At 34.6% G+C, this 27,071-nt stretch overlaps 1 protein-coding gene across 5 annotated transcripts; it reads right to left on the bottom strand.

Moving 5' to 3' along the window:
- Positions 1 to 1,298: 1,298 nt before the first annotated feature.
- LOC129804027 (receptor expression-enhancing protein 1) lies at positions 1,299 to 27,058 on the bottom strand. Of its 5 annotated transcripts, XM_055851003.1 has the most exons (7): positions 26,869 to 27,046; positions 17,904 to 17,976; positions 17,507 to 17,818; positions 11,411 to 11,661; positions 7,049 to 7,181; positions 6,136 to 6,952; positions 1,299 to 1,985 (listed from the first exon to the last, which is right to left on the bottom strand). In XM_055851003.1, exons 1-7 carry the CDS (start codon positions 26,898 to 26,900, stop codon positions 1,921 to 1,923), a joined length of 1,683 nt encoding a protein of 560 aa, XP_055706978.1. In that variant the 5' UTR covers positions 26,901 to 27,046; the 3' UTR covers positions 1,299 to 1,920. The 5 variants fall into 5 exon arrangements, with proteins under 5 accessions (XP_055706978.1, XP_055706979.1, XP_055706976.1 ...); XM_055851004.1 differs by lacking the exon at positions 6,136 to 6,952 and having other exon boundaries at positions 26,869 to 27,058; XM_055851002.1 differs by lacking the exon at positions 1,299 to 1,985 and having other exon boundaries at positions 5,959 to 6,952; positions 26,869 to 27,058.
- Positions 27,059 to 27,071: the final 13 nt, after the last annotated feature.

Raw genomic sequence — 27,071 nt, 5'->3', positions numbered from 1 at the left:
TTTCTGTCACTCCATCCAAATCTTTGATATTTTGGTTTAAATACAAAATTTGTATAATTTCACAAATTTGATTCAAGATAACTGAATGGCGTCTCCCAACTTCAGCTCTAAATCGAATTTGCATGCACTCCGAGTTAGCTCACATTAAGAATCTCACCTACATAAGCCGGTTAGGATTATTTGTCCCTTTTAAAAACTGGGGACTTTCTCCTAGTTTTTTTTAATATAAAGTGCGTTAAGTCACATTTATTGATACATTGATTTATTGATTACATTGATTTATTGATTATACACAGAAACAATTTAGTCATTACGAAACTTGAGATCGTACGAAGTATGGACACTTTCCCTTACATCTTACATTTTTTATTAGTCTGTTGTGTATTTAATTTATCATACAGAGGATCTAGTGAATAGGGTAGCGCGATCGGGTCAAACAATCGATCATGTATAAATGCCATGAATAAGAATAAAGTTGTTCAGTTCACCCCGATCTCTCGTGTTTTTCTATCTACCACATAGTCCAAATCCAGAAGCTTTGTAACCAGGCTAGAGACCAAACAGTAAAAGATATCCATTTTCGGTTTTCGAGATAAGTAGATAAGTAGATATTAACTGGGACAGTCTTTTTGCGGTTTCCTCTGCTGCATTTGTCCTTTCTAGGATTATATTTTTGGGTTTAATTGGAAAACATCTAATTTCTTCTTTTTTTATTTTTAGAACATGATTGAAAAAGTGTTTTAGCAAACATCTTGTCCTTACCAATAATCTCACTTTGCTCCTTATATCTTTAAGCTATTTCCTCCCCTTGATAATATACAACGTTCAAGCACTTCTTTCCTAGTCCCAGTTTCAGTGAAATGATCTCAAAGATAAAAGTGATTAATCAAACATACTTCGGCATTAATTAGCAGCTTTTTATTGTAGATCAACCAACACGGTGCATTCTTGCTTTTTCTCTCATTGAAGCACGGAAAACTAATATGAGAAAAGGGAAAATGCACTTTGGTGTGGTCAGAAAAAGTCCCAGAGAAATTTCTAGCGCGTGAAAAACTTCCGTTCCTTCACCAACAACTTTCTCCCCAGCGTGATTGCAGAAAGAAATGCACTTTAGTGCGCAAAAATTGTCCACAATTGATGACTTTTGCATATGAAAGGTACATTGCATCATGCGCAACTTTTCGATTTGTGCACCTTTTTTTTCAGCACAATCTCCGCATGGATATTTGCATATAAATGTATCTTTTCATCATCCACAAACAGACAGTTATGTGACAATAAAGAAGAATAAACGCACATTTTACAATCAATTTTTTTTATTAGTTTATCTGGCTCTTGACTAAGAGATTACTATAAATAAGAAAAAAAACATTCCTCAATTGGGATATTCTAACTAAAATTTGAAAATTTCTTTCATCTAACGACATGAGAAATCGTATATAAAGATATGAGAGATAAATCACAAATAATTTTTTTTCTTTAATACCTAAGACTATACAATTTTTTATCAATTAATATCTAAGTAATTCTTGTGACTAAGGATCGTTTTTTTCGTACTAAGGCTCATTCCATTTTCTCCATAATCAATCCTCAAAACATTCATCCATTCCAAAATCAGTCTATAATAGAGTGAATTAGAGTCTGCGAATTCTCGTCCACCCTCCAAGCTCTCTCTGCCACCTCCCTTCGGGTCTCTAGCACCAAATAATTTCGCAAGAAAAAATTATCTTTCGTTCGCAAAGCTCATCAAAAATTGGATTGTGAAGGACTATTAATGACTTTTGAGGGAGCAGGGTTGAAAGCTCGAATGTCTCACTCAAACATAATGTCCAAAATTGTTATAGTTGGGTTCACAAATGCGTTGGGTTATCTCATCTCTAGATGGCGCTGATTGCTTATTTCTCCGCTCTCGCTTTAGTCTTAAGCATTTTCTCCGTTTTCCGACTTCTTGGGAGTGTTGAGTAACTCGATGAAATGATTTTCTCCTGGAAAATTTAAAAGTAATTTGTTACTACATGCATTTCCCTTTTGACATTTTTCGGATTATGAAGATGAAAAGCAAAGAAAACTTGAGAAAAACCTAGGAAGAAACTTAAGAAACATCAGTTAGTGGGCAGGATGGTGAAAAGAAATCATCTTTTGACATAGACTCGTAATAAAATCTCTCAAAAAAGTCAATATTCAAATATCAGAAGCCTGAGGTTCAAATAATCTAAAAACAAAAAAACTCTTTAGCTTAAAGTGTTTAAGTCCAACATAAGGGTAAAATGAAAATCAACACGAAACAGAAGAATAAGAGACTAACCGTGGTATCACACTAGAGAATTTCACATTAAAATTTTAATGTGATTCACATTAATTGTTACTGGTATGTGTCCCAATGTGCAATTTTCGTCAAGAGCTTTTAGAAATCGATTCATTTAGTGATAAGAAGGTGGACTCGAGTCACAAAAAATGGTTAAATAGATTAAAATAGCATAAATACGATTGATAATTAATGAGCATTGAGCAAATTTATGAGCAAAATTTGCTCATTAAATTTTCATCAGGTACTAACTACTTTATTGCAGCCATTCGGGTAGTTACTGCGCCACAATTTTCTCAGCAATTTATTCGTGATTAAATTGTGATAAAAAGTAGTACTAAGACGTATTATTTATCGCGCACGAGATGGAGAAAGGACAAAACACATTGAGAAAGATCGGTGAAGAGTAAGAAAAAAAACTAAACAAAAAGCCAAACAAAAATGTGTTCGATCTACATTTTATATTCCTTCGTAAACTTCTAGGACTTCGTAGTCAAATGAGATGGTGGCCGAATTAATTGAGGCTGTGCATCAGGAATTCGTCATTTGGGACTACAACTGCCGGGAATACAAAAATAGAGGCAGACGATCCGATGGTTTTCAGGCCGTTTGCGACAAATTGAGTCACAAATCGCCAGAACTCACACCTCAGTCGGGATTTGGGTGATATTGGTTCCCTCATTTTCGTAGTCTTCCTTTGAAAATAAAGCCCTACGATTTGAAGCAGCTCTTTAAATTCCTCCGAAGTCATCCAGAGAAAATTATTATGTCCAAAAAAATCGCCCCAGAGAATTTCAACAACACCATGTGAAGGTCGCGTTAGGAGCCAATCTCTCGCCCACATCAAATCCAGAAGTTGAAGTCACCAAAAATTTATTATCACTTTTTCGTGCAGTATTCTTAAATTCCATGCCCTGCGAACTGTGAACCCCAAGACCTAATGATACAGTAGAACTGACCGCTAGATTTATCCAGAAGAAATCTCATAGCACAAACGTGAGGTTTCAGGAGATATTGCAGAAGTGTTCAAATAAAGTTAGAAACCTACCGAATATTAAAAAAAAATGAATGGAATGAATGATCTGAACTAATTAAGTAAAAAAGAACACAGAATCAAATGTGTAATTTATTTTTAACAACAACTTCGAGAGTTAATAAATCCATTTTGATCTTTGAAATAATAATGAAAAACAAAATTAAATGTAACTGTGACTTCTCTGAATATACTAAATTTGTCCAAACACCGCTAGGAGCGTCTTTGTCACTTGATTAATTTCGTATAATTTTTGAATATAGAGTTTAATACTAACACCGACTGCCTAAAACTGCAAGAGTGTACGAAACGTTATAAAAAGATGGTAGAGGAGCGCCTATAAAGTAACTCGCAGGTCCAGCAGCAGAGGAGCATAGGCGATGAATGGAAGGTCATAAAGGATTCAATCCGCGAGTCCGCTAGAACCAATATCCGCACCGCCTCCACTCGCAACAGGAAACCATCGCTCAATCAAGTGTCTAATCGCATTTAATAAAAGAGCTAAAACTCGACGTAGGGCAGTGATGGACAAATACTTAAGTATCGCGACATTGAAGTCATTCAGACGAGGAAGACATTGAGCGTCTACTAAACACAATTGATCCCAACCACAGATCTCAATGTGTACGGATAAGGCATGTCACTTTTTGACTCAGGCACCTGAAGCTGTAGCAAGATGGATGGTCAGGAGGAGGACGCCTCTTCTTGAACGGATATAGCAGGGTAAATCCGTTATTTCAAGAACAAAACCCAAGGTGAGGACTATCATCTCTGCGGGGTTAGTGAAGCATGGAGGAGGAGACGAGCTTTTCAACCGCATTCACGGTCTGATCCTTAAATGTATCAAGTGAAGGCGGTAGAAGAAAAGTCGGGAATCTTTAGGGTGGACTCAGGTTTAAAACAAGGAGAAACTCTGTCCCCGGTTCTTTTCAACATCGTCGTGGAGTATGTGATGAGGGATTCCAATTATAATGAGAGGTGATGCATTTACTCTTAGTCTTCGCAGATGTTAGCCTATACGGATGACATCAATATCAAGGACCGCTCCACACTCGCGACGAAAGAGACATTCGTCAAAGTAACCGCAGCAACTGAAAGGATGAAACTCAGGAACAACGAAAGCAAACCGAAATACATCACTCGGGATGAGTGGAATTTTGAGGTTGTCAATGACTTCAGGTACCTCGGATCTGTGTCGACGACGGCTAATAATGAACTCGCGATAGAGGATAACGAAAGACTTGCGGCGGAAAATTGAAACTACTTTGTAGTTTTGTCGATATTTCGATTAAGGAACATCTCGTGGTCAACAAAGATAGAGAATCGTCCTGAAGCCAGTAATTACGTATGATCTGGAAACAGTACTGTAGACCCTTTGAGAGACGAGTCCTACGATAGATCTACGAGTCTTTTCATGAGGCAAGTATAAGAGAATTCCTAACAAGAATGAATCATGAACTGGAGGACCTTATGGAGAAGCCGACATTGCGGACTGGGCGAAAAGATTGAGCTGGTTTAGTCAATTTTGTCGCAGCTAGAGAAAAGAATATCTAGGAAACTGTATGATCGGAATCCGGAGAGGATGTCCCCAGATGAGATGGAAGGACATAGTGGACGATGTTCTTAAAATCCTGGAAATACTGCAATACTGGTGTACGCTAACTACAAATCATGTGGAATGGAGAGGTATTGTGCAGAAGGCCTTATCTCTAGAAGGGACGTAAGAGACCAGGGGTGACATGATAACTTACTTTCGATACTATCGACTGTCGATTCTGAAAACTTTAAACATTAGCTGCACTTCCTGTAACTAATATAGAAGTTTAACAACAGCCTCATTCTTTTAAGAATGTCGCTATGAATTGCCCAACAATCCGTAAAAAGTCGATATTCACTTAATCCAACAGATATAGATTTATCGATACTATCGATTCGATAGTGTCGAAAAGTTATCATTCCACCCCAGTTAAGTAATGTCCTAGATAAAACGAAAGGGTTAAAAATTGAAGGTCAGAAAAAATCACTCTTTCTGACTTCTCAAAGCAAAACGTAACTTTAGATGCCCGTAAGAAAAATTTTGTTTTAGGGTCACCGGTGATTCAATCGTCCTTAAGGGATTAAATAAAAACCAAACAAAAAATAAATCTTTCTTTTTTTTGGATAATCTTAGATGCAATTTGAATTTTGAATAATTTCCCATAGCATAATAGCAGTGATAATGACGAATTCTAATAAAAGTTAATTTAACGTAAGAAATGCCTTTTATAAAATATTTGCTTAAGAGTCACTTTATTCTTCTGTTTCGTCCTTTTATCTAAATATTTTTTAGTTCTATTTGAGTACCTCATTTCAATCTTCTGAAAGCTTCTGCAATAACAGAAAAAAAGAAAACCATGTTCACAAAAACGAAATTAAAAATATAAAACTTAAGCTCTGTGAACATCTAATGAAACATGATAAGATCAAAAAATGGTCTCTAAAATGATCTCCAAACACTCTGTTCTCTGGAGGCTCCATTGTAAAATCAGGACGCAAGACAAAAGCAAAAGCCAGGATCATTGAAAATAATGTTAGCAAAGAAAATGGCAAAAGAAAGTCAAATTGAAAAATTCCTCCTGCCTTTTTCTGATAGTAAAAGTTCTCTGTGATGTGAGAGAGGGAGATAGAAGGGGAGATGGGATGTAGGATTAGATAGATGGTCAGATGGATGTCTCTTTGGGAGCTGTGTCAGTGCTTTTGGGAGATTTAGCGGCTGAATCTGGTCGCAAAATGGCCGGGATATAGTTTATAAATTTACTTTTCTTGCTGGGTGACTTCTTTCCTGAACATTTGGTCGGATCCTCCTCATCAGCAGCCACTGGAGGAGGGGATATTGAAGGGATTATGGGTGGTTCTGGGGCCTTCCCTTTCCCATGACTCGGGGATTTCTTTCCAGGAAGTGGAGGAGCAATTTCCTGGAGTGTTTCTTTTGCAATTTCAGGAATTTCTTCCCTGATCGTCTCATCATTGGAAGGTCTTTCGACAGTCTTAGACTCATCCGGAGCTTCCGAATGATGATTTTCTTCAGTATTTACTTTTTCTTGAGCTTCAGTTTCAAGAGATTTCTGAACTTCTACTACCATTTCAGGGATTTCACAGATTTCTTTTTCAGTTTTTGGCATTTCTTTAGTTTCTTCGTGAATTTTCTCAAATATCTCACTGTTTTCCTCATCAAGTTCATGAAACTCCTCCTCACTGGACACTGATAGAGTATCCCTGAAGTCTTCAGTCATAATTGACGGATTCCGTACAGAATTCTGCTGAGATTTGAGCCACATTTCAAACATCCTGTACTTCTCATCCATTTCTGGATCAAAAGCTTTCTTGATTGGTCGAAAAGCTCCTTTGAATTCTGAAATATCTTCTGTAATCTCTACAATTCTAGCTTCATCTTCATTCCCATCATTACCCTCCTCTTCAACCAGAAACAAGGGCTCTCCGTCAAAGGAATACCTAAATCTTTCGGGACCATTAAAGGAAGACACAGAGGATTCAATGGACAAGGGACTTTGGGGAGGGGATGAGGGACTATAGGGATAATCTCCTTCCCCGTCATCCTCCCATGACCTTCCCGCCTTTGAGAAACGAAAAAAAAAGAGAAAGAAAAATAATAGGGACGCCTCAGAAGGAGACCGTAGCTGATGCGTGGGCAGAGAGTAAGGATCACTTACCTCGGATCGCTTCGATCTCAGTCTAGTGGCACCGCGAGTAGCGTGCGAGAGGGAGGCTGTGCGACTGAGAGCCACTGGCATAGGCTCAGCACTTGAGTATCCCGAACTGATATCCTCACTCGAGCGGATGTAGCTGCAAAATTAAAATTCTTTTAGTATGAAAAGCCTATAAGATTGAAACGCAAAATCAAAGTTAAAGATGTTATACATAGCAAAAGTTTCTTTTTAATGGTAATTTTGATATTTTTTAATTTTATAATTTTATTACTACTATTTTAAAATTCACCGCATCCATATTTTAAAAACTAGGGGAAAGTGCCCAGTTTTTAAAATACATTGCGTAGTCACATTTCTTTAGAAATATAGGAAAAAATTTGTCTTTACGAAGCTTGGGATCGTGCGAAACATGAACACTTTACCCTATAAAAATTAAAAACCTAGATATTTTTAAGAGGTCATATTTTTAAGAGGTCTAAAATCATCCCGAGTGGTAAAGATCCTGAAATCCTGAAATCAATCCGTTCGGGATTTTGTTTCTTCGGAATTTTGGCCAGTAATGATTTTTAAGATATATCATGCAAAAAATTTTAACGAAAGAAAAAATACAAATGGTCACGTTTTTCAGAAATATTCAAAATTTGATATGTTTATCGATTATTGTAAATAATCTCTTCATTTTTTATTTAAACCTTTAAGAGTTATTTAAATCGTGCTTAATGTTGATTCGTATTCCCAAATAAAAATCTTTAATCTTAATGCGTTTCGGCTTTCTTTACTTTTAGAGCTAGTTGGGATCATTTAAACTTTCAAATCAAAAAAATCGAGGCAATATTAGAATAGATCAAGAAGCGTTATTAGCCTCTAGTATCATAAATCTTTTTTTCTACACTGAGAGAAATCCGAAAAAGTTAAAATAACATACCGGAAATGTTTATTTTGCCCTGCAGTATTGATCCGAAATCGGTGTAAATATTATGCTGTTTAGGTGTATTAGGGTTTAAAGTTACCCTTTTCCATGTTAATTTTACCCTTAAAAAGGTGTAAAATTAACATTAAAAACCCAGTTTTTTCTCAGTGTATAGTCTAAGTCTAAGAAAATACCTTTTAAGGTCAATTTAAAAATTTAACGCTTGAAGATTTACATATCTTAGACTCTGAGATATGTAAATCTTCAAGCGTTAAATTTTTAAATTGACCTTAATAGGTATTTTCTTTATTCTCTGTAAGTCTTTAATTTTAAAATTTCATCTTTAATTTTTTAAGCAAAAACATTTCATATTTTTTACAATAACAAAGCAAAAACGGAAATATCTAACTTCATTAGGTTTCCTTTACTTTTAAAATGCAAGAACATTTAATATGAAATACCATTAGGCTAGTGCTCAGAGATGAACATGGATACACAGCACACAGACATATTTAAGGAATTATTCAATAAATCGTTAAAGAATAGGCTTCAAGCACATGTCAATGGTGTAGGGACTTTATTATCAAAATTTACAGCGAATTCCAATACATCCTGTGAGGGAACTATCATCAGACAAGTCCTTTAGACTTAGAAGGCAAAAAACCTTAATCTTTCTTCGTAGAATGTTGATAAGATCAGTTGAGAGACTGAACTATTAGAACAGTATATTAAGTATTGCTCAGTGATTGCAATGTCAAAGGATGGGGCATATTATTTCCAGAGATCAAAATAACGGGACTAGTCCCAATATATTTTCTATGCCCTTAACTCTTTCGCGTCATTAGGGTCATATATGACCCGGGGAAAAAACAATTTTTTTTTTACTATTTACATTAATTGAAATCTATCGGTTTGTGTACGACATCATAATAGAAAGATGTAAGATTCTTGGCTAATTTTCTCAAGACTCCAGATATTCAGGAAAAGAAAATATTTGAGATCAAAAATCACTAATTTCGAACTTTGTGAAATGACTTTTCTTTTTCAAATTTTTTTATATTAATTTATTTTTTCAGCAAAAAGTTCTTTAGAAACACAAAATAGAATATCCAAAGATTGTATATTGCATATTTTGATATAATAAACTACTCTCAATTTTCCAGAAAAGCGTGTAGAATTTTCCGGGTCATATATGACCCTATGGTCCCCAAGGGTAACAGTGTTTTCGTCCCAAACCTATAGCGAAATGTAGTTGGGACATTGTTTTTCTTCGTGAAATGCAGGTGGGACATCTTGCTCCTGGACATTTCATCTTGTATCTGATGAATTATAACATATTTTGCAATATTTTAGAGTATTCTACAAGCGTCTCATATTGTGCAATTGTATTATGTGTGAAAAAATATGTAGATAAGTTTATTTTTGCCAAATACCACTCAAAATTTTGTGACAGTGACTGTTCAAGGGATTACCAGAAAGATTCCTTGAACACCAGGAGTACAGTGTTCATCAAGACAATCCAGTTTGCCATGGTTTTGGCCAAATTAGTAACTTCAAGCAAAAAAAAACTCTTTAAAAGCCCGTGATATACATTTTGAAAATGGTATGTACACTTCCCTTGAGGACAATAGGGTCATATATGACCCGGGGTTTTTCCGAGTTTTCACGCAATGGAAAATTTTTTTCCTCTCTGAATTATTATATTTGATCATAAAGCATTAGGAAAAACTCAATTTTACATGAATTCATCTGCTGAATAAAAGTGGGACGCGAAAGAGTTAAATAATACGACAATAGAGCATTGTCCTTTTAGGACCTATAGTTTCCTTAATATATCAAAATTACTTTATGCAATTTTGCTCTTAAAACCTCTAAATTTATCAGTATTTAACTTGAAATTTCAAGGATTTCTAGAATGAATTCTAGAATAAAATTTGTATCAGAGTATTTTAGGACTTTTAGTTCCAAGGATTCATCCATAAAATCCTCATCATCTTTACAATTTAGTTAATATGCAAGATAAAAGTTATGGTATTTTCTAAATCATAAGAGCAAAATCGTATATTTTTCCAGATATTTTACGGATGGAAGGCCTGGGAGATGCTTGGTTCAGGAATTTTCTCAAGCGTCATCCATAGCTCAGCATGCACAAGCCAAAGTCCTTCTCATTGGAAAGGGCTGTAGTTACTGCTGAAAATCTCACGGAATGGTTTCAGAATTGTCGAGAATATTTCACAGAACACGATCTGCTGACCATTTCACCAGACCGGGCTTTTAATTTCAATGAAAGTGCCTTTTTCTTGACACCAGAACATGGAAATGTATTGGCCAAGAAAGGTTCACGAAGGAATGTGCCCCAACACTTTTCATGGTGTCTGCTACTGGTCAACTTGTTCCTCCAATGGTTGTTCATAAAACTGATTATTACTCCAAAGATTACCATTAACATTAAATATTAAATGAAATAATCCAATAAAAATTTTAAAAATGTAATAAAAAATTATTTTCTCGTTTTAATATGCTTGTAAATTGAGTGATCCAATTAAAAGACCATTTGATCCAATTAGCGAAGAGGCGATCCACTTAGTGAATTCTAACTTATTTCAGTATTATTACTTTATAAATTTTCTTTAATATTTTTAATAATTTTTTTTTATTATGTTTCTAAATGAAACAGTCAATAATTCTGTGGATTTAGAAGAAGTAATAAAGAATTTCATCAGTCCAAAAAAAAAGCGTTTAAGTAGCATTCTAGAAAAAAAAACGATCCGGTTGCTGCACCTTACTATATGACTTTCATGAAACTCCTTAAGTGTTCAAAGTTTTAAGGATTATTCTTTGCGCAATGACAATTAGTATGGAAAGATGAAAAAATATATTTTAAGCCGTCCTTTTTTTTAATATTTCTCCCGTCTTTATAAAATTTCTATCAATTTATTTCCAAAATTTATGCATAACAAAGAGTTTCAAGATTAATTTAAATCCAGTGGCCATATGAATCCGTTATGCACTTAAGTTTTTTTCGAAAAATATTCTTTCCAGCAGTTGTTTTGTTAAATATGACTAATTGGAATAAATTTTAACAAAAACTTGTATTAAAATTACATTTACGTAAATGCCTTGTCTCCAGTTCGCCTTTTCTGTCTATCCCATAAGCGTAGACTTATCTAGATAATTTTAAAATTATTTTTTACTAGAAAATGTGTGATGAAGTTTGAAAAAATGGAAAAAAATAATGCCATAGGTAATATCTATGTGACTGTATTATTTCTGGTATATATACTTCGAATATTTCTTTAGCTGTGGAATGTCTCACAAAATTTTCGATATTAGAGGAAATATTCCCCTTGGAAAATTCTTTTTGCAGAATTTGAGAAGAAAATATTTAAATTGCACATTTTTTCCAAAAAAAATTGTTGCTTGAAATTCGCTTACTTACAAACTTACAAACTTACTTGTAATTGGGAGCACCATCTCTTGTCGTTCTCGAGGCCTGAGTTACATCAACTTCTGGAAAGTACATTTCTGGCATGTTCCTGCCTCCGGAAGCCGATCTAGTGCTCTGAGTTCGTGGCCTAAGGACTCTCTGTGTCCTCTGTGGCCTTATGATCTCGTCAATCTCATCCTGAGTGCGTTGTGTATCTGGCTCTGAAAGATCGCTGAGGCTGTAGCTCTTCTTCAGCGTCTGCACTAAATTACCACCGCCCTGGAAGTTACACAGTAAATAATTAAAAATTTATCTAAAACCTAAAAAAAAAACCTCTAACCTTTTTTGGTTTCTTCAACATAGTTAATTTCATTAGAAAAAAGCCAAGCAGCGACATCAATTCATGCAATTTTACTTTTTATAAAATGGAAGAAAAAAACTTACCAAAAAGTTGCTAAAACGGAGACAACAAAAAAAAACTCTTGTAAAAAAAACTTACAATTTTATTCTAAAAAATCAATTGTGATGCAAAATTCATTAAAAAATGTGTAAAATCTTAAGTAATGTCTTGAAACTGTCTTGAGATTTTGAGAGATCATTCTATCAGTCATCCACATTGACAAATGGCTCATCATTCTTGGCCCGACGCCTTCCCTTCACCGGTAATCGACTTTTGGTCACTCTTGTTCGTCTCCTGGGCATTTCCCTAGCCCTAGCAGCTCCCCTGTTCCCACCCCGAACCAACTCATCCAAATCATCCTCAAACACTTCGTCTTCTTCAGCAGAAGAGGCAACCTCGGCGATTGTTGGAATGGAAAAAGCAGGTTCAATACTCAAAGGTTCCATCTGGACCTTATTGAGAGCAGAATCCACAGACATAGATCTCGTCATCCGCGGTGATGGAGGCTGAGAATCCACTGTATCCCGTTCACATATCCTGGGCGGCTGAACAGACGACTGATTTCCACCACCATTTCCCAGCGACTGCAGAAGAACAATTTTATGTGTGCTTGTGCGAGATTAATGTGGCGCTTTTTCTTTTTAATCACATCTAGTGCAAGGTTAAGGGCATTTCGTTAAGCTTTAAATTTATTTTTTTTTTTTTTTAGACCGCACACACCGTGTAAAACCGCAGTTTCATGAATTACATTTTATTAGCTGAGATTCTTAACAATCTCACCTACTATAATCCTAACAAAATTTCATGTCCTCCGATCGCGCTCAAACTTGGCCAAAATGTGTTTCGCCACTTCCTGATCACGAATATATGGGGGGCTAAGTTACGTTCCCGGCCGGCCGCTCTTTGGAGCTTAATAGCTCCTAAACTAAAAAAGATATCGACTTGCGGTTTTCGGCAAAGGTTAAATATCGTATGAAAATTGCAACATGGTGCATTGACCCCCCACCCCCACCCCTCCTTCCGCCATTTTGAATTTTTTTGTTTTCTCAATAGCTCCAGCCCTATGGCATCGAGCGGGCTCAAATTTTAGTATGTTATAGCTGGGCCTTAGAGCTTTCCATCAATACCAAACTTAAGGTCCCCCGACCCCCCTGACCCGAGCTATAAGGGTCCAAAAAAAGTTCTTAAAATGGCCATAACTCCGGTTCTAATTGTCAGAATTTAAAAAATGAGGGCTTTTTGGAAAGCTCTCGTGAAATGCCACTTCCTCTTCTAACATCGCAAGTTCATAAAACCACCGCTAGGGGCGCTATTATTAAAAAGAAAATTTTTAAATCTTAAAAGTTAAATAACTCAAAAATTCCTTATGCAATCGGGCTGAAATTTTAGTATGTTGTAGCCGTTGGTTATACCTATCAAACAAAAAAAACCTTAAGTCGATCCATAACCCCTGACCCGAGCTATAAGGGGTCAAAGTTCGAACATTGACCGGCCTCTATCTCCGGTTCTAATTAACATATCGACATAAATTTTACCTTTTTGGTTTCGTCTCGATGAGCACTTTCAGATGGAAGTTCAAAAAGTCACTACAGGTGGCGCTGTGATAGCGTCAAAATTCATCGAAATTCAAAGTCACTTTTCTCAAAAACGGCATTGTGCAAGTTAATGAAATTTTAGTATGTTGTAGTCCAGTCTAGGACGTTTCCAAAATGGTGCGTATGTGCGCTGTGGTTTCAATAGAACCGGAGATATGAGGGGTCAAAGTTCACAAAATTTAAAAAATCATATCTCCGGTTCTATGTGACCGATTTTGATGAATGAGGGCTTAAACGAAAGATCTCACCAAATACTACAACTTTCTAGAACATTTGAACTTCGTGGGACCAACACCAGGGGCGCCACAGTCAAAAAACGAATTTCAATATCACATAACCTCAATTATCTCGACTGTCGCTGAACCGATTTTGATGATTACTTCGACATAATTGTAGAGGACATTTGTCTCTACATTTCGTCCATACATCATTTTCCACTCAGACTACGCTATCACTCCGATTTTGCCGTTTAAGTGTGAAAAAATTGATTTTTCCTATAATAACGCTTTGAAATCACTCAGATGCCAATTTGACTGCCTCTACTCCACCAAGACACTTAAAATAGGGGTTTAAATGGAAAGTCCCGCAAAATACAACAATTCTTTGATATAGTTGAAGTTCAACAAACGACTACTTGGGGAACTCTGGATGAAAAAACGAGTTAAGAAACAAAAAACCTCGATTATCTTGGCTTCTGAGTAATCGATGAGATCATGTTCTATGGGAAAATTATAGAGAACATTCTGGTCTACATTTCACCCATATATCACTTTTCTGTCAGTTCATCCAAATCCTTGATATTTTGGTTTAAATACAAAATTTGTATAATTTCACGAATTTTATTCAAGATAACTGAATGGCGTCTCCCAACTTCAGCTCTAAATCGAATTTGCATGCACTCCGAGTTAGCTCACGTTTTTTTTTCTATTTAGGTTTGTTGAATATTTTTGTGATTAAACTCTTAAAACTCGTAATAGGGAAAGATATTGCTATTTTGAGCAGTGAGGCTACATTAACATACGATTTTCTCGCACATTTCTGAGTCAAACTGGGTTTTAACGTGATGAAATTTACGAAAACAATCGTATTTCAATGCAGCCTCACTGCTCAAAATATTGAATATGAAAAAAAAGTTTTATTAAACGGGAAAATGGTAAAATTTTGTTAAAAGGATATTTTTTACCAATTTGACAAAACCTTTTGTCACATCTTGTACGAAAAAAAGATCCTTTCGACAAACTTTTAACAAGATCTAGTTGGGCGCCAATTTTTCTACAATTTTCTATGTATTTTGTAATAGAAGAACATTTGTGACAAAGGACATTGGGCAAAAATATATGGAAGTTGGTCTATGTGGCGACCACAGATGGGAATAGGCACATTTTAGAGGTAATGGTGTAGGATGAAAAACTACCAAGATCCAGGACTATATTCGCTGGGAGTCCTTGTAAAAACGCCTTTATCTTTTCGAAAAAATAATATTTTGACATCGAATTACTCAACAACAGCTAAAGGGATCTTCACGAAATTCGGTATGGAGTCAATATACGACTTAAGCTATTTATCCATGGATACTACCCCCTCCCCCACCCCTCCTTCCAGTAGCCTCCATACAAAATGTGGACTTTTTTCATTTTAACTTTCCTCTGAGAAGAAGTAGAAAGCTGAAACTTGGTAAGGGACCAAGGTTTCTGAAAGGTTCCTTAACCATGTATATAGACTCCTCCCCCCTCCACTCCTTCTTGTAGTCCCTATACAAAATAATGACTTTTTCCACTATAACTCCTCTGTGAAAAGAAGTAGATATCAGTAATTTGGCATAGGATCAAGGGTAATGGAAGGCTCGTTAACCGTGTATATATACGTTTCCCCCCACCATTCCTTCCAGCACTCCTCATACAAAATGAGGACTTTTTCCATTGTAACTCCCATCTAATAAAAGGTAGAGAGCTGAAACTCGGCATGAGAACAAGGTTTATGGAAGGCTATTCAGTCATATAAAATCTGATAACGATTTCAAAAGAAATAAAATAAATAAATCACTGTTAGAAAAATAAGTCAAAATATGTAATGATTCTACTGAAATCGATGAATACAATGAGTCCATATCTCTATAAGACATTTAAAATATCATACATACTTATTATAAGATCATTAAAAGCGGTTGAGAACAGTTTTGAAACTTAAAACTTTTCTTATTATTTGAAAAGTTTGATAACCTTTAGCGCCCTTTGCGGTCGACTAGTTCCCGGCGAGTGGCCTTCAAAGTTGAAGCCAATTTCTTACTTTCACATACAAATGCGTATGGGAATTTTTCTGCACTCGTGACCGTTACACGATATATGTCAAAATTGAGGTGAGCCTTGTGTACAAGGCTCTGAGTCTTGTAAAGAGGGATAAATATACTATATATCTGTCTAAATGCGGTCTTGTTCTGAGAAGTGTAAGCTGAGTTTCTGATCAATTTGTGAGTTGGCTTCAAAGAGCTCCATATAACAACATAGACCGCCGGGGGCTAGGCGGTCGACTTGTGAACTTATCTATATCGCCCTTTTGTAGAATTTTACGCGACCTTTCGATTGAATATTTACTTAATAAATTCGATTGATAAATTTCTGAGATATAAGGTTTGAAGTTTTGACTTTGCGCCCTTATGTTTCAATGTCCTCCTACAAATGTTATGCATTGTAAAGACATATGTTTTTATGTCCATTTTGAGAATATGCAGTCATTTAAAATATTTTATGTTAGAATTTATTCTCTCCCGTAAAAAAAGACAGTATAAATGCGCACATTTCGTATAAGAGATTATTTTTCTTCTACGAAAATAAACCCTCTGAATTGATACCCTAGGTCTGCCAGTAGCGTTTTTTTGGTGTGCTCATGCCTCATTACCACAAATTTTTCATGATTTTATATATATTCTGACGTGATTTTCCTTAAATTAAACAATTGACGACGAAGATTCATTTCGGCAGTATCTATGGACAATTTTCCTCCTTTTAACTTCTTCTAACTTGCCATTTTAACCTAAATTATGAATTAGTAAAAAAAAAGATTATTTCTTGTTATTTATTACCACTCTTATACACATGTATTTACCAGTGACAACTTTAGAATGTCCAAACCCACCATATTGGCCTCTCAAAAGACATAAGCTCAAAATATAGCTGGTTTACTTTAAGTTCGTTGTATGTTTTTGGCCATTGGGAGTAACTTTTCAAATAAGGCAACAAACTTTTGACGCATGAAAAATAAACAACTTTTAAAAAACAATTATTTTTTATATGAAATAAAATGAAATATTTTTTTCGAAATACAAGAATGAGACCTACGGATTACAGGTAACTAATTTGCAAAAAGAAAAATTTTAAAAAGTAATTTTTTCTATCATTTTTTTTGACCTGGTTTCCCAAACATACATAAGGCAACAAACTTTTGACACCTACTGTATGTTTCACACGAATATATCGTAAATAAAATATTTAAGGATTCGTCCTAATGTTTATCAATGAACTCTACTACAGGTTCTTTACAGCATTCAAAATTGCCTTTACTGAATTTCTTCATATTTACCTTCAGAAGAAATGTCAGTATGACTATGACTAAATGCATTAAAACAATTTTAAATGAATAAAAACTTTGTTATCGCAGTAAATGTGATTTTTGTGATGACCAACTTGAGACGTTTTTACCTGATAGAGGGTTAAGTTTGATCACAAATATTCCTTTCAAATTTAAGTTTGTCTTCCCCAACATCATCAAAAATCAACTTTTCCTTTCCGGAAGTTTTACACGGTGTGTACATTCAATTATCTATTATAGTATTTATTTGACATATTATATGGTCATTTAACGAGTAAATAATAGTTAGCACATTGCCGTGTACTGGTTAACAAACGTGATTTTCTCATTTGCATCTCAAACATTCGCTCTTTTCGGCTCAATTCTCCCTCAAAAAGATGTGTGCACAAGTGTCATTTGAGTAAAAGGAAATTGATAATAATAGATTTAATAAAAAAAAATAAAAACATCAGCAAATTGAACCGAAAGCAAAAGTTAAAAAGCTGCAAAATCAATCAACGACATTGGAAAAAAAAAGTTGTTAAAAAATAATTAATCATCCTACCTTAATGGCTGTTTGCATGATAACACTGGTAGCATAATTCATGCCTTTGGAGCCCAACTGAAGTACAGTGGTATATCCTTTTTCTTTGGCTTGATTGAGATATTCATCTATCTCATGCTCTCGTCGTGTGAGCATTGGATGGACGAATTTTCTATACAGTGTTGAGCTACCTTTAGTGGCTGGTGACAACAGCCAAATCACAAGGATCACCTTGACTTCGTAATAGAAGGGAAACCATGAGAGGAAGATGTCTGTGAAGGTCTCGATGCACGTAAAAAAGGCATAGACAATCCAATACATCATCCATTTTACCTGGGATAAAAAAATAATATCCAGGACAAAGTCTCAAATCTTAGTCAAGGATTCCCTCTTAAATTTTAAATTTTATTTTACTCACATATTCTTTAACATTTTTGGTGCGAACGGCTTTGTATGAAGCATATGCCGGATAAAGAGTGCCAAAGAGCAGTCTAAATGCCGGAAAAAGAAAATTCTCAGTAATGGCTCGTGGAAAGATGAAAACAGCCAGAAAAAATGTTATTCCCATTCCTGTGACAGACATTCTAGGGAGTGGCAATCGCGATAGAAAATCCAAAAATCTTCCAATTCGCGACAAAGCCGTTACAACTTCCTCACTGGATTCCACAGAATTTATCTTTTTGGGCTTTTCCCTCGAAAAATCTTCATCTTTGATCCTTTTCGTAGACAAATACCTTGGAACTTCATCAAAATCATTTCGTTCTTTAGCCTCAAATTTCCCAATTAAATCACTAATATTGTTTGAATTTCGACGCATTTTTTTGGCCCACCACAAATGCTTTTGTCTTGTGTGCGCCTTGTATTTGTAATTTTGAGCAAGAATTCGTTTCTAAAAATAATTTTACGCAGACTTCCCTCTTCACTTCCACTCACTTTCCCTCATTTTTCATTATGCATGAAAATTCAATATTTCTAATATTCACACAACACCCGCAAATCAATAAATACCATTCAGATCAGTAAATTTTGAGAGAGAAAAAAAACAACACTTTGAGATCACAAGATCATTCGCCTCTGAATCCTCACTGATTCATTAGCACCTCGGGAAGCACAAGTACTCACAGAGCCAAAATGATCAATAGAGAAAATAGGGAAAACCCGAAAGAGAAAAGATAGAACATCTGATCAAAATGACGCTGAGGCATCAACTGCTGATGAAAATTCATTTGGAAGAAGATAAACAGTGTGGTGCGAGATTTTCCAAAAATGAAACGACACAGAAAGGAAATCACCAAGATTCTTTGTAGAATCTCTCTTTCTCTCTTTCTTGCTCCTACACATAAATATGCTCCCTTTCCTTTTAATTCATTTATGTGCTGCTTCTACAAAGTTGAAATGATTATGGATTAAATTTAAGCAAAGATTGATGATCAAAATTCTGTTGGAATATGTTAGAATAATATCATCTAATGTTGAAAATGTTGAAAATTATATACAGAATATTTCATGAAGCGTATGGAATTATTACATTGAAAACAAAAAAAAAACTAATCCAATGAACACAAAATGCTAGCCCAATAAATAAATACTTATTAAAAACAAAAAAAATGCCAATTTCTGCTAAAAATCAATTTGACTTGCTTTCGCAGTGAGGGTTAGTTCAAATTTTTCAAATAATAAAAAATTAAAATCCAAATAAAACAATTTGGTGTATTTTTGTAGGAACGTACAATACTTTTCTTTAGGCATTTAGTCTGAGTCACATGACATGAACCATCACATCCTTAGCAACTATTCTTCTTGTTACATAAATAAAACATGATATGTGATCATAATATGTGGTAATATAGCAGTCATAAAGTGGTCGTAAAGCGGTTACAAAGTGGTCATAAAATGGTCATAAAGCGGTCATAAAGCGGTCATAAAGTGGTCATTCAGCGGTCATAATGTGGTCATACAGCGGTCATAAAGTGGTCTTAAACACATCGAACAGACTGGGCTTTTTTACATGGCCATTGCTTTTTTACTTCTTCATTGCTTTTTTACACGTGGAAAAACTATTCAAAATATTGCGGCATCAAACCAATTTTTGCATCAATTTGATCTTTTTGCGTTCTCTTAGACAATATTCTGTAAAAAGAAAATGATATTTTAGTAAAATTAGCCAAATTTAAATACCATGAACAAAAAGCAAAAAGCAATTGCCCGGTCAATTGCTTTTTCTTGACAATTCCATATCACATAGTCCGTTAACATTCTCTATTTAAATTCACTGTTAGAAATTTCATCGACCACCATCGAAATCAGCTGATGCCAGGAAAAATCAAAACAAAGGACACTTTACTCATAAAACACTTGTGAAAACTTTTGAAATGTATTGAAAATGAGTCTAGGAATTAGTGAAATTAAAGTTTAGTATTAAATTCATGTGAATAATGTGAACTACATTGTTGTGAACAACTGAAAATATTTCCCGCCTTGGAAATTTTACTTACACTGGATGGCGCTGTTCTCAGTGAGTTTTCTAATCGAAACCAATGAAGGTGTCATATCACTTCTCCATTGCTTCTTTGAAAATCGATTAAAAGAGCAATGGCCCAGTCTGTTCGATGCTAAAGTGTTCATAGAGCTGTCATAAAACGGTCATGAAGTGGTCATAGGGCGGTCATAAAGTAGTCATAAAGTGGTCATAAAGCGGTCAAACAGCGGTCATAATTTAGACATAATGACTCCGTTCAGTAATAAAATAACCTTTCGAAGAGACAAAGCCACTCTAAAGTGAAGCCAAAGTTCATATTTCCGTATATATATTCAAAAAATCATATTTCCGGGGTTTCCTATTGAAGCATTTGTAAATACTTCAAAAAACTCCTTTTTGTTTACGAAATAGGTAATTATTTCATTTGAAAACTTTACGTAGCATTACCAATAAAGATTAGCACTTAATTTAACTAAAATTAGCCAGAAATATGACATATATGTTAAACGAAATGAATAAACAACAGTCACCTCACTGTGTTTTTCATTGGAAAACATGGTCGATCGATGAAAAATTTGATGGTGAAAAGGTACACTTTTAATTTTTCTGAGAAATTAACGAATTAAAATTTGTGAATATGAATGGATTTTCGCTTTATTTGATTCAAAATTAACTAAATAATGAAACTGTGATATAGAAAATATATAAATATTGTAATTCAGTACTGTATTTATCATGAAAACAGTGACGTTTCCATTTGGAGTAGCGAAAAAAATCCATTTGGAGCAGGTTTTGAATTAGCTTAATTTACCCTAGTTTTGTGGAATTTCAGGATGGCAAAACGTTTAAATTGCAGTTTTATTAAGATAAATGTCCTTTTTATGAACTTGCTCATTTTTGTATAACTCTTTCATAAATTTATTTTCCAGTGCAGATTTTCATATTTTTTGCAATTATTGGGAACCAATGGTTTTAAAGACGAAGTGCGTCTGTCCGTCTGTGCGTATGCCCGTCCGACCGTAACCACGCCTAGAGCTCAAACGGTTAGAGATAGAAACTTGAGATCTTTGCGAGACCGCCCCCTATTAGTCGACGCTGGGACCATTAACATGCCTCTCATTTACCTCACTCTTCCCCGTCCCTCCAAAACCATGTTTTTTGGGATTGCCAGATTTTTTTTTATTTTTGAAAATCTTTTAGAGATTACCGATAACGGTTTTTCAAAGTCAATCGTTGAAAAAGCTCTAAGGAGCGTATTTGTCAACGAAATGGTATCATATTTGGACTTGTTGGAAAGGTCTTGGAATTCTGATAAGTCTGAACCGGCTCTAATCAGTTCTGAACTAGTTCATAACCAATAATTATTTTTATCTAGAAATCAATTATATTACTCCTAAGGTGTTTTGGGCAATATTTTGAGTGATTTATAAATCGGTTGAAACCGATTGTGAACCGGTAATGAATCGGTTATGAACCGATGAGTAATTTTTGTCCGAAATTTCATTTTATTTATTTAAAGAAAGCTATTTTGGGGTATTTTTATGTGGTTTATGAATCGGTTGAAATCGGTTGAAAACCGGTAAATAATGCAAAATACTTTTGAGGCTTTGAGGTGTAACACCTTAAGTCACGAGTTCGAGTAATTCACAAAGCCTGGGACGATGTGCTACCCCTTTTCTCTATGTAAATCTTTGGTATTTGTTTAAATTAAAAGAATATTTATTTCAAGTATTATGTGTAATAAATAATTCCGCTTTATTGGAGGTGCAACATAAATTAAATAAATAATTGCTAATTTTCTATTTGTTTATGAAATTTCCAATACGAATAAAATAGAAAATTTTTGAACATTTGTCTGCTATTTGTTTATAATATTCGAAAAGGCAAGAATATTTGAAGTTTAATGTTTTATAACGTTCTTAATTTAAAGAAATATTTTTATAAAACGTCGATACAAGTCGAAGAAAATGCAGAATTATTATAATGTAAGAAAAAATAAAGTGACTAATATCTATAACATCTATCTACGATAATTCAACTCTGAAAATGTAACGCGTGTATTTATAAACACCATGTTCATCTTCAATTATACCCGAGACGTTGCAAGAAAACCGAGAAAATCACAATTAAGAAGAAGAAAAAAGGGCCGATGATGGGAAGAAGTGTGAAAGTGCAGGGAAAATTGAGAGATTTTGAGGCTGTTTTTAGTCTATAATTAACCCATTTTCATCACTCGAAGATATTTCCAAAGATATTCTAAGGAAAAAAAATGTCTAAAATTTCAGCAATTTCCCATATGAAAGTATGTTTCAAAAAGAGGGTTTCTTTTCAAAAACTACTAAAAATAGAAAAGTTATTCTGTAAACAGAGCAAATGTTTATAGATTGAAGACTTAGAGAAATCATCTTCGAAAAAAAAAATCTTTCCCAGTAAATTTTAATCTTGAGAGAACATTTAATAAAATGAAGAAATAGAGCGAAAATTGAAGAGGATGCGTCCAATAAATTAGCAATTCAGCACGATTTGTGTTTGCATTTGTACTGGAGAAATAAAGACAAACACATTCCTCGCGATTTATCTCATCACCACAGAAAAGTTAAACTAAGCATTTAATGAGAAGCACAATTCATAAAAATAAAAACCATTAGATTGATCAACTTATTAGAAGTTATGAAATAATTATTGTTAAGACAATAATTAGGAAATTACAAATTCTTTTAATAAAAATTCACTTTCAGCTCCATTGACTTTCCCTGCATATTTAAATGACTTTTCAAAACTCTGCACTTTAGAAAAAAGAAAAACAGCTCAATAGCATTCCAAGTGGAAATTCTTCAGGTAAAACTCCAATTCCATTGAATAACAATTGGATTCACATTCAAATGCAAATTTACCTTTATGAGAAATTACAAACTTAAAATGTCATTCTGAAGGAAATTGCAATAAAAATGATCCAAATTAAATTTTTATTATGTCGCGCATTTGATTTCATTATCTTCAACGTTTAAGTGAACAAATTGGATTTTAAGTGAAATTTCTTTATGTTGTGTGAATCTCGCCTCGAGAAAGAAAGATGACTCAGAAGTACTTTGATGGATTAATTACCCAATGATTGTTGACAATTTGACGTAGAGAATGGTCTAAATGAAACGTAAATCAAGTAGACAATTGAAATAAAATGAAGAAATGGAAATGAATTCCTTTTTAATTAAATAAATACTTTTAGTCTAGTATTGATTTTTTATTAATTTAATCACCATAGAGCCCACAGTGCATTAACAAATAGAACGGCCTCAGGACATAGGCACTGAAGTTAATTTTATTTTATTTTCATTCAGGTTAAAACCAAAACAGGGGGAGGTAGGGCTACATTAAAAATGCGACTATTTCGCATATTTCTATAGAAGAATTTGTACCTTGTCTCAATTTAATTCAGCTCCTTAATTATTTTGCATACCTAAATTATATTACGCTAAAGCCCAGCTTCCTTTATAAATACGCGAAAAAATAGCATTTTCAATGTAGCCACACCTCCCTCAACCTTAATTTGTTGTACCCAGCCTAAGAACACAAAAGACTATTTTGTACACGAAAAAAATCAAAAATTATTAGACCTTAAAACCTCAAAAAAGCAGTTCATTTTATTGCAAGAAATACCAGTTTCAGTGACAGCCAAAATCCCGTTTGATCGAAATCCTGAAAGAAGCGATAATACGAACGTGCCTGGAATAATTTCCCAAAATACAGAAAATTTCTTTTTTCCTCCAGCAAGCGCGGATGCTATCGTGGGTATAAGTATGACCCTCTAAAGAATTCAGAATTTTGGCTTTCGGGATTTTGACCGAGACCCATCCCAGTTTATTCAAAATCAAGCATAATTTAACAACAAGATACATTTAAACGGACAAGACTTATTCTGTTTTTGAGGTTATGATATGACATAATACTTAAAAAATATTTTTTCATTAACTTCATTCACTTCTATTGACGGAAAAAAATTACAATTAAAATAAGGAAATTTTAAGACACAAAATAAGATTTTGACTTTGAGATTAGTCTAAATTAGGCTAAAGATTTTGACTTTGACATAAGCTAAATCAGAAAATGAGACCAATTTATTGAATTTTATGCTAATTTGTATGATTGCTAGGATCAAAATGTTCCATGTCTGTCCTATTTTATCTAATGGCGTCCACACACTAGGAGAAATTTCTTTAAAAAATGCCTTTTTAAAGAAAATTTACCCTATCCTTGTAGGCAGAAACGTCAGAATTTTTTAAAAAAAAAAAAGGCCATTTTTGACGAAAATTGCTTTTAGTGTGTAGATACCATAAGGGAAGATCATTCCGTATCACAATGTTAAGAGACATGCAAGATATTTAATTGAAAATGTAAGCCTCAAAATATTATTTGGTAATTTGTAGCTTTGTAGCTTCTATCATTTATATAAAATTCGAAGGTGAAATCAGGATGTGAAATTGACAGTTTCATTCCGATGAAACTGTCGATTTCACATTTGAAATCTGACGATTTTAGCCGATGAGGGCTAAAATGGCTAAAATAGTGCCTAAAGCTGGGTGTTAATTAATGGCTCAAGGCTGGGTGCCCCTTACTCTGTGTCAGACAGGACTGTACACCTTTTAGATTTAGATCAAGAAAATTTCGGACATCGAAATTCACATCTTTTTCCTTCTCAAATTGTTGGATAAGAGTTCATCCTACTTTTTCGCATTCTTCTTCTTGCTTTGAACTTCACACCAAAGTCAATTTAGTTCAATCTAAATTTAAGTGGAAAAAAATTATATAGAGATATGCAAAACGTTTAAGAGAGAAAAGGTTGTGGTGAATTTTAATTCCACGAAATTTTCCTGATTTAAAAGGTATGCCACGTATGCCACAGACGTTAAGAAAAATTGGTGCCAAAAATGTTTTGCATATAATTAAGGCATTCCTGTAACTTATTAGAGAGATATCTCCTGCACTTATGCAAAATTTCTGGGTGGGTAATAATGGTGCTATTCCAATAAAAAATGTTTTTTTTTTAATTTTTTGTATTAAGGTTTTTTGCACTTTTCTGTTCTTTTATTATTTCATAATTATATTTCCATATCGACTTTCTTTTGTGTTGGTTCCTGTCACAACTGTTTTCTGCAGTCGTGCCGTACTCTAAAACCACATAACAGTAGTGACACGAACCAATACAAAGAAAAGTCGATTGTGTAGAAACACTTGAGAACAGTCGAACTATTTCGCGTGGTTTTCTTCGGTCCTGAAAAAGTGCATAATCCCGAGACTCCGTGTACTAAGCCAACAGAAATTTACGAAAGAAAAACGTATTTTTTGAAAGAAATCTAAAGGCACTTATCGTTACAATAGAGAAAAATGGTCTATCACAAAGTTACAGAGGAATAAATTTCCCAACCCATCCAAAAAGGAACCCAGGAAAAAAGGAAAAGGAAGCAAAATGTCATAAATTACTGCAAATGTTATTGCTACAGGAAACGACGGAATTTTGTTTAATAACTTGCGGAAGGCTTTTCTTTTTATTGTTCTAAAAACACAGTGTTTTTTCTGTGGGTTGAATAATTTTGAATTTCAAAAACTTCAGTGTAGGTTCCCAACGAGCACCAAATACTAATTGATTTCAATTTAGCTAAAAACATAAGTATTTTCAGCTGAATTCTGCTAACTTTAAAACGACATTTTGCTACGCAGTGCCATTTCCGTATATTTGATTAGCACTTTTTGTTTGATAACTGCTGATTTTTCAGCATATTTTTGCTGATCAATTTAGCAAAAATATGCAGAAAACACTGCCTTTTTCAGCTAACTGTGCCCGCTGGGTTTTTAGAACAAAGAAGCGTATTGGGTCTGATTATCAATTGTTTACACTACGCGTAATCTATCATTGTTGCAAGCGTAGACAATTGCCCATGGGCTGTTGCTGAGAGAACCAATAAGCAAATTTATTATTTTATTTGTTTGTTTGATCTACCAAAACACCTCAAAACGAGTTCTCTTCAATTTCTGAGCTCTTAGCTCCTCTTAGGCCCCCCAAACCCCTCAAAAAGATAAATCAATGATAGAATGGTAATTTTTTGAAGAATTGTTATGTGTCCGGCGGCGATTGCCAAATATATCTAGAAGAGACAGAATAATCCGCTACTTAAGTAAATGAGGTTTCTCTGGGTTGATTGTCTTTGGGCAGAAGGCGGATGAAGAAAGTGGCCAGTGAGTCATCGGAAGACACGAACGTGATCTTTAGTCAATTGGCCATGAAATTGCAACTTGAAAGTCTCCTCCGGAAAATTGTATCTCTGGAGGCGAAAATGTGACTCTACAGCGATTGTTTGCAACAGCTGACCGAGGAAAATCGATGAGGTCGATTTGGAGACACTTTCTGACCATTTTTGGACACAACAGCTCCCCCCACGGAGTCACCAGAGATCCTCCAAGGGCAACGACTCTCTTTTGTATTTTCTACGCTCCGGATGCACACTTTTCCGCGGTTGCATTTTTTGGGGCCTTTCCCAAACCATTTTCCCCCCAAATTTTCAGACAATCTACAGAGTATCTGTGAATAGATTCGTGTGAGGAAATAGCCGATATTTCCCCGTTCCGTTTCAGTGAAAATCACTCAACCCAGAGACATACTCTGCAAAAACAATTGACTTCTTTGTTGGTGCTTTTTTTATCGTTCTGCACCCAATTACCCCCTATTTTCTCACCCACAATTGCATCACACATCCCACTGGAAGATTTTCACGCAAAAACTCAAGCAATTACTGTGGATTTTCATTGATTTTTGAGACTTTTTCTCAAGACTCCTGAACATTTCGCATTCATATTTTTGTCACAGGAACAGGACCTTTTTCAACAACATTTTTCACACATTTCTACTCACATGACCATCCGAGAAACAAAAGCACTTAACATATTTGGCTTCACATGAACTTTTGGTGGTAGTTTTTAAAAGATTTTCACACAAATAATGGCCTAAAAGTTACTTTTTCGTGAGACGTTCAAAAATTCAATGCAGTGTGCGACGTATTTCTTCTTCTTCTTCAATTTCAATTCGCTACTTCGCTTTGACTGAAGTTTAAAATT

The sequence above is a fragment of the Phlebotomus papatasi genome, chromosome 2 (assembly GCF_024763615.1).
Source record: "Phlebotomus papatasi isolate M1 chromosome 2, Ppap_2.1, whole genome shotgun sequence".
NCBI lineage: Eukaryota > Metazoa > Arthropoda > Insecta > Diptera > Psychodidae > Phlebotomus > Phlebotomus papatasi.
This window is presented reverse-complemented; position numbering and strand designations above follow the sequence as displayed.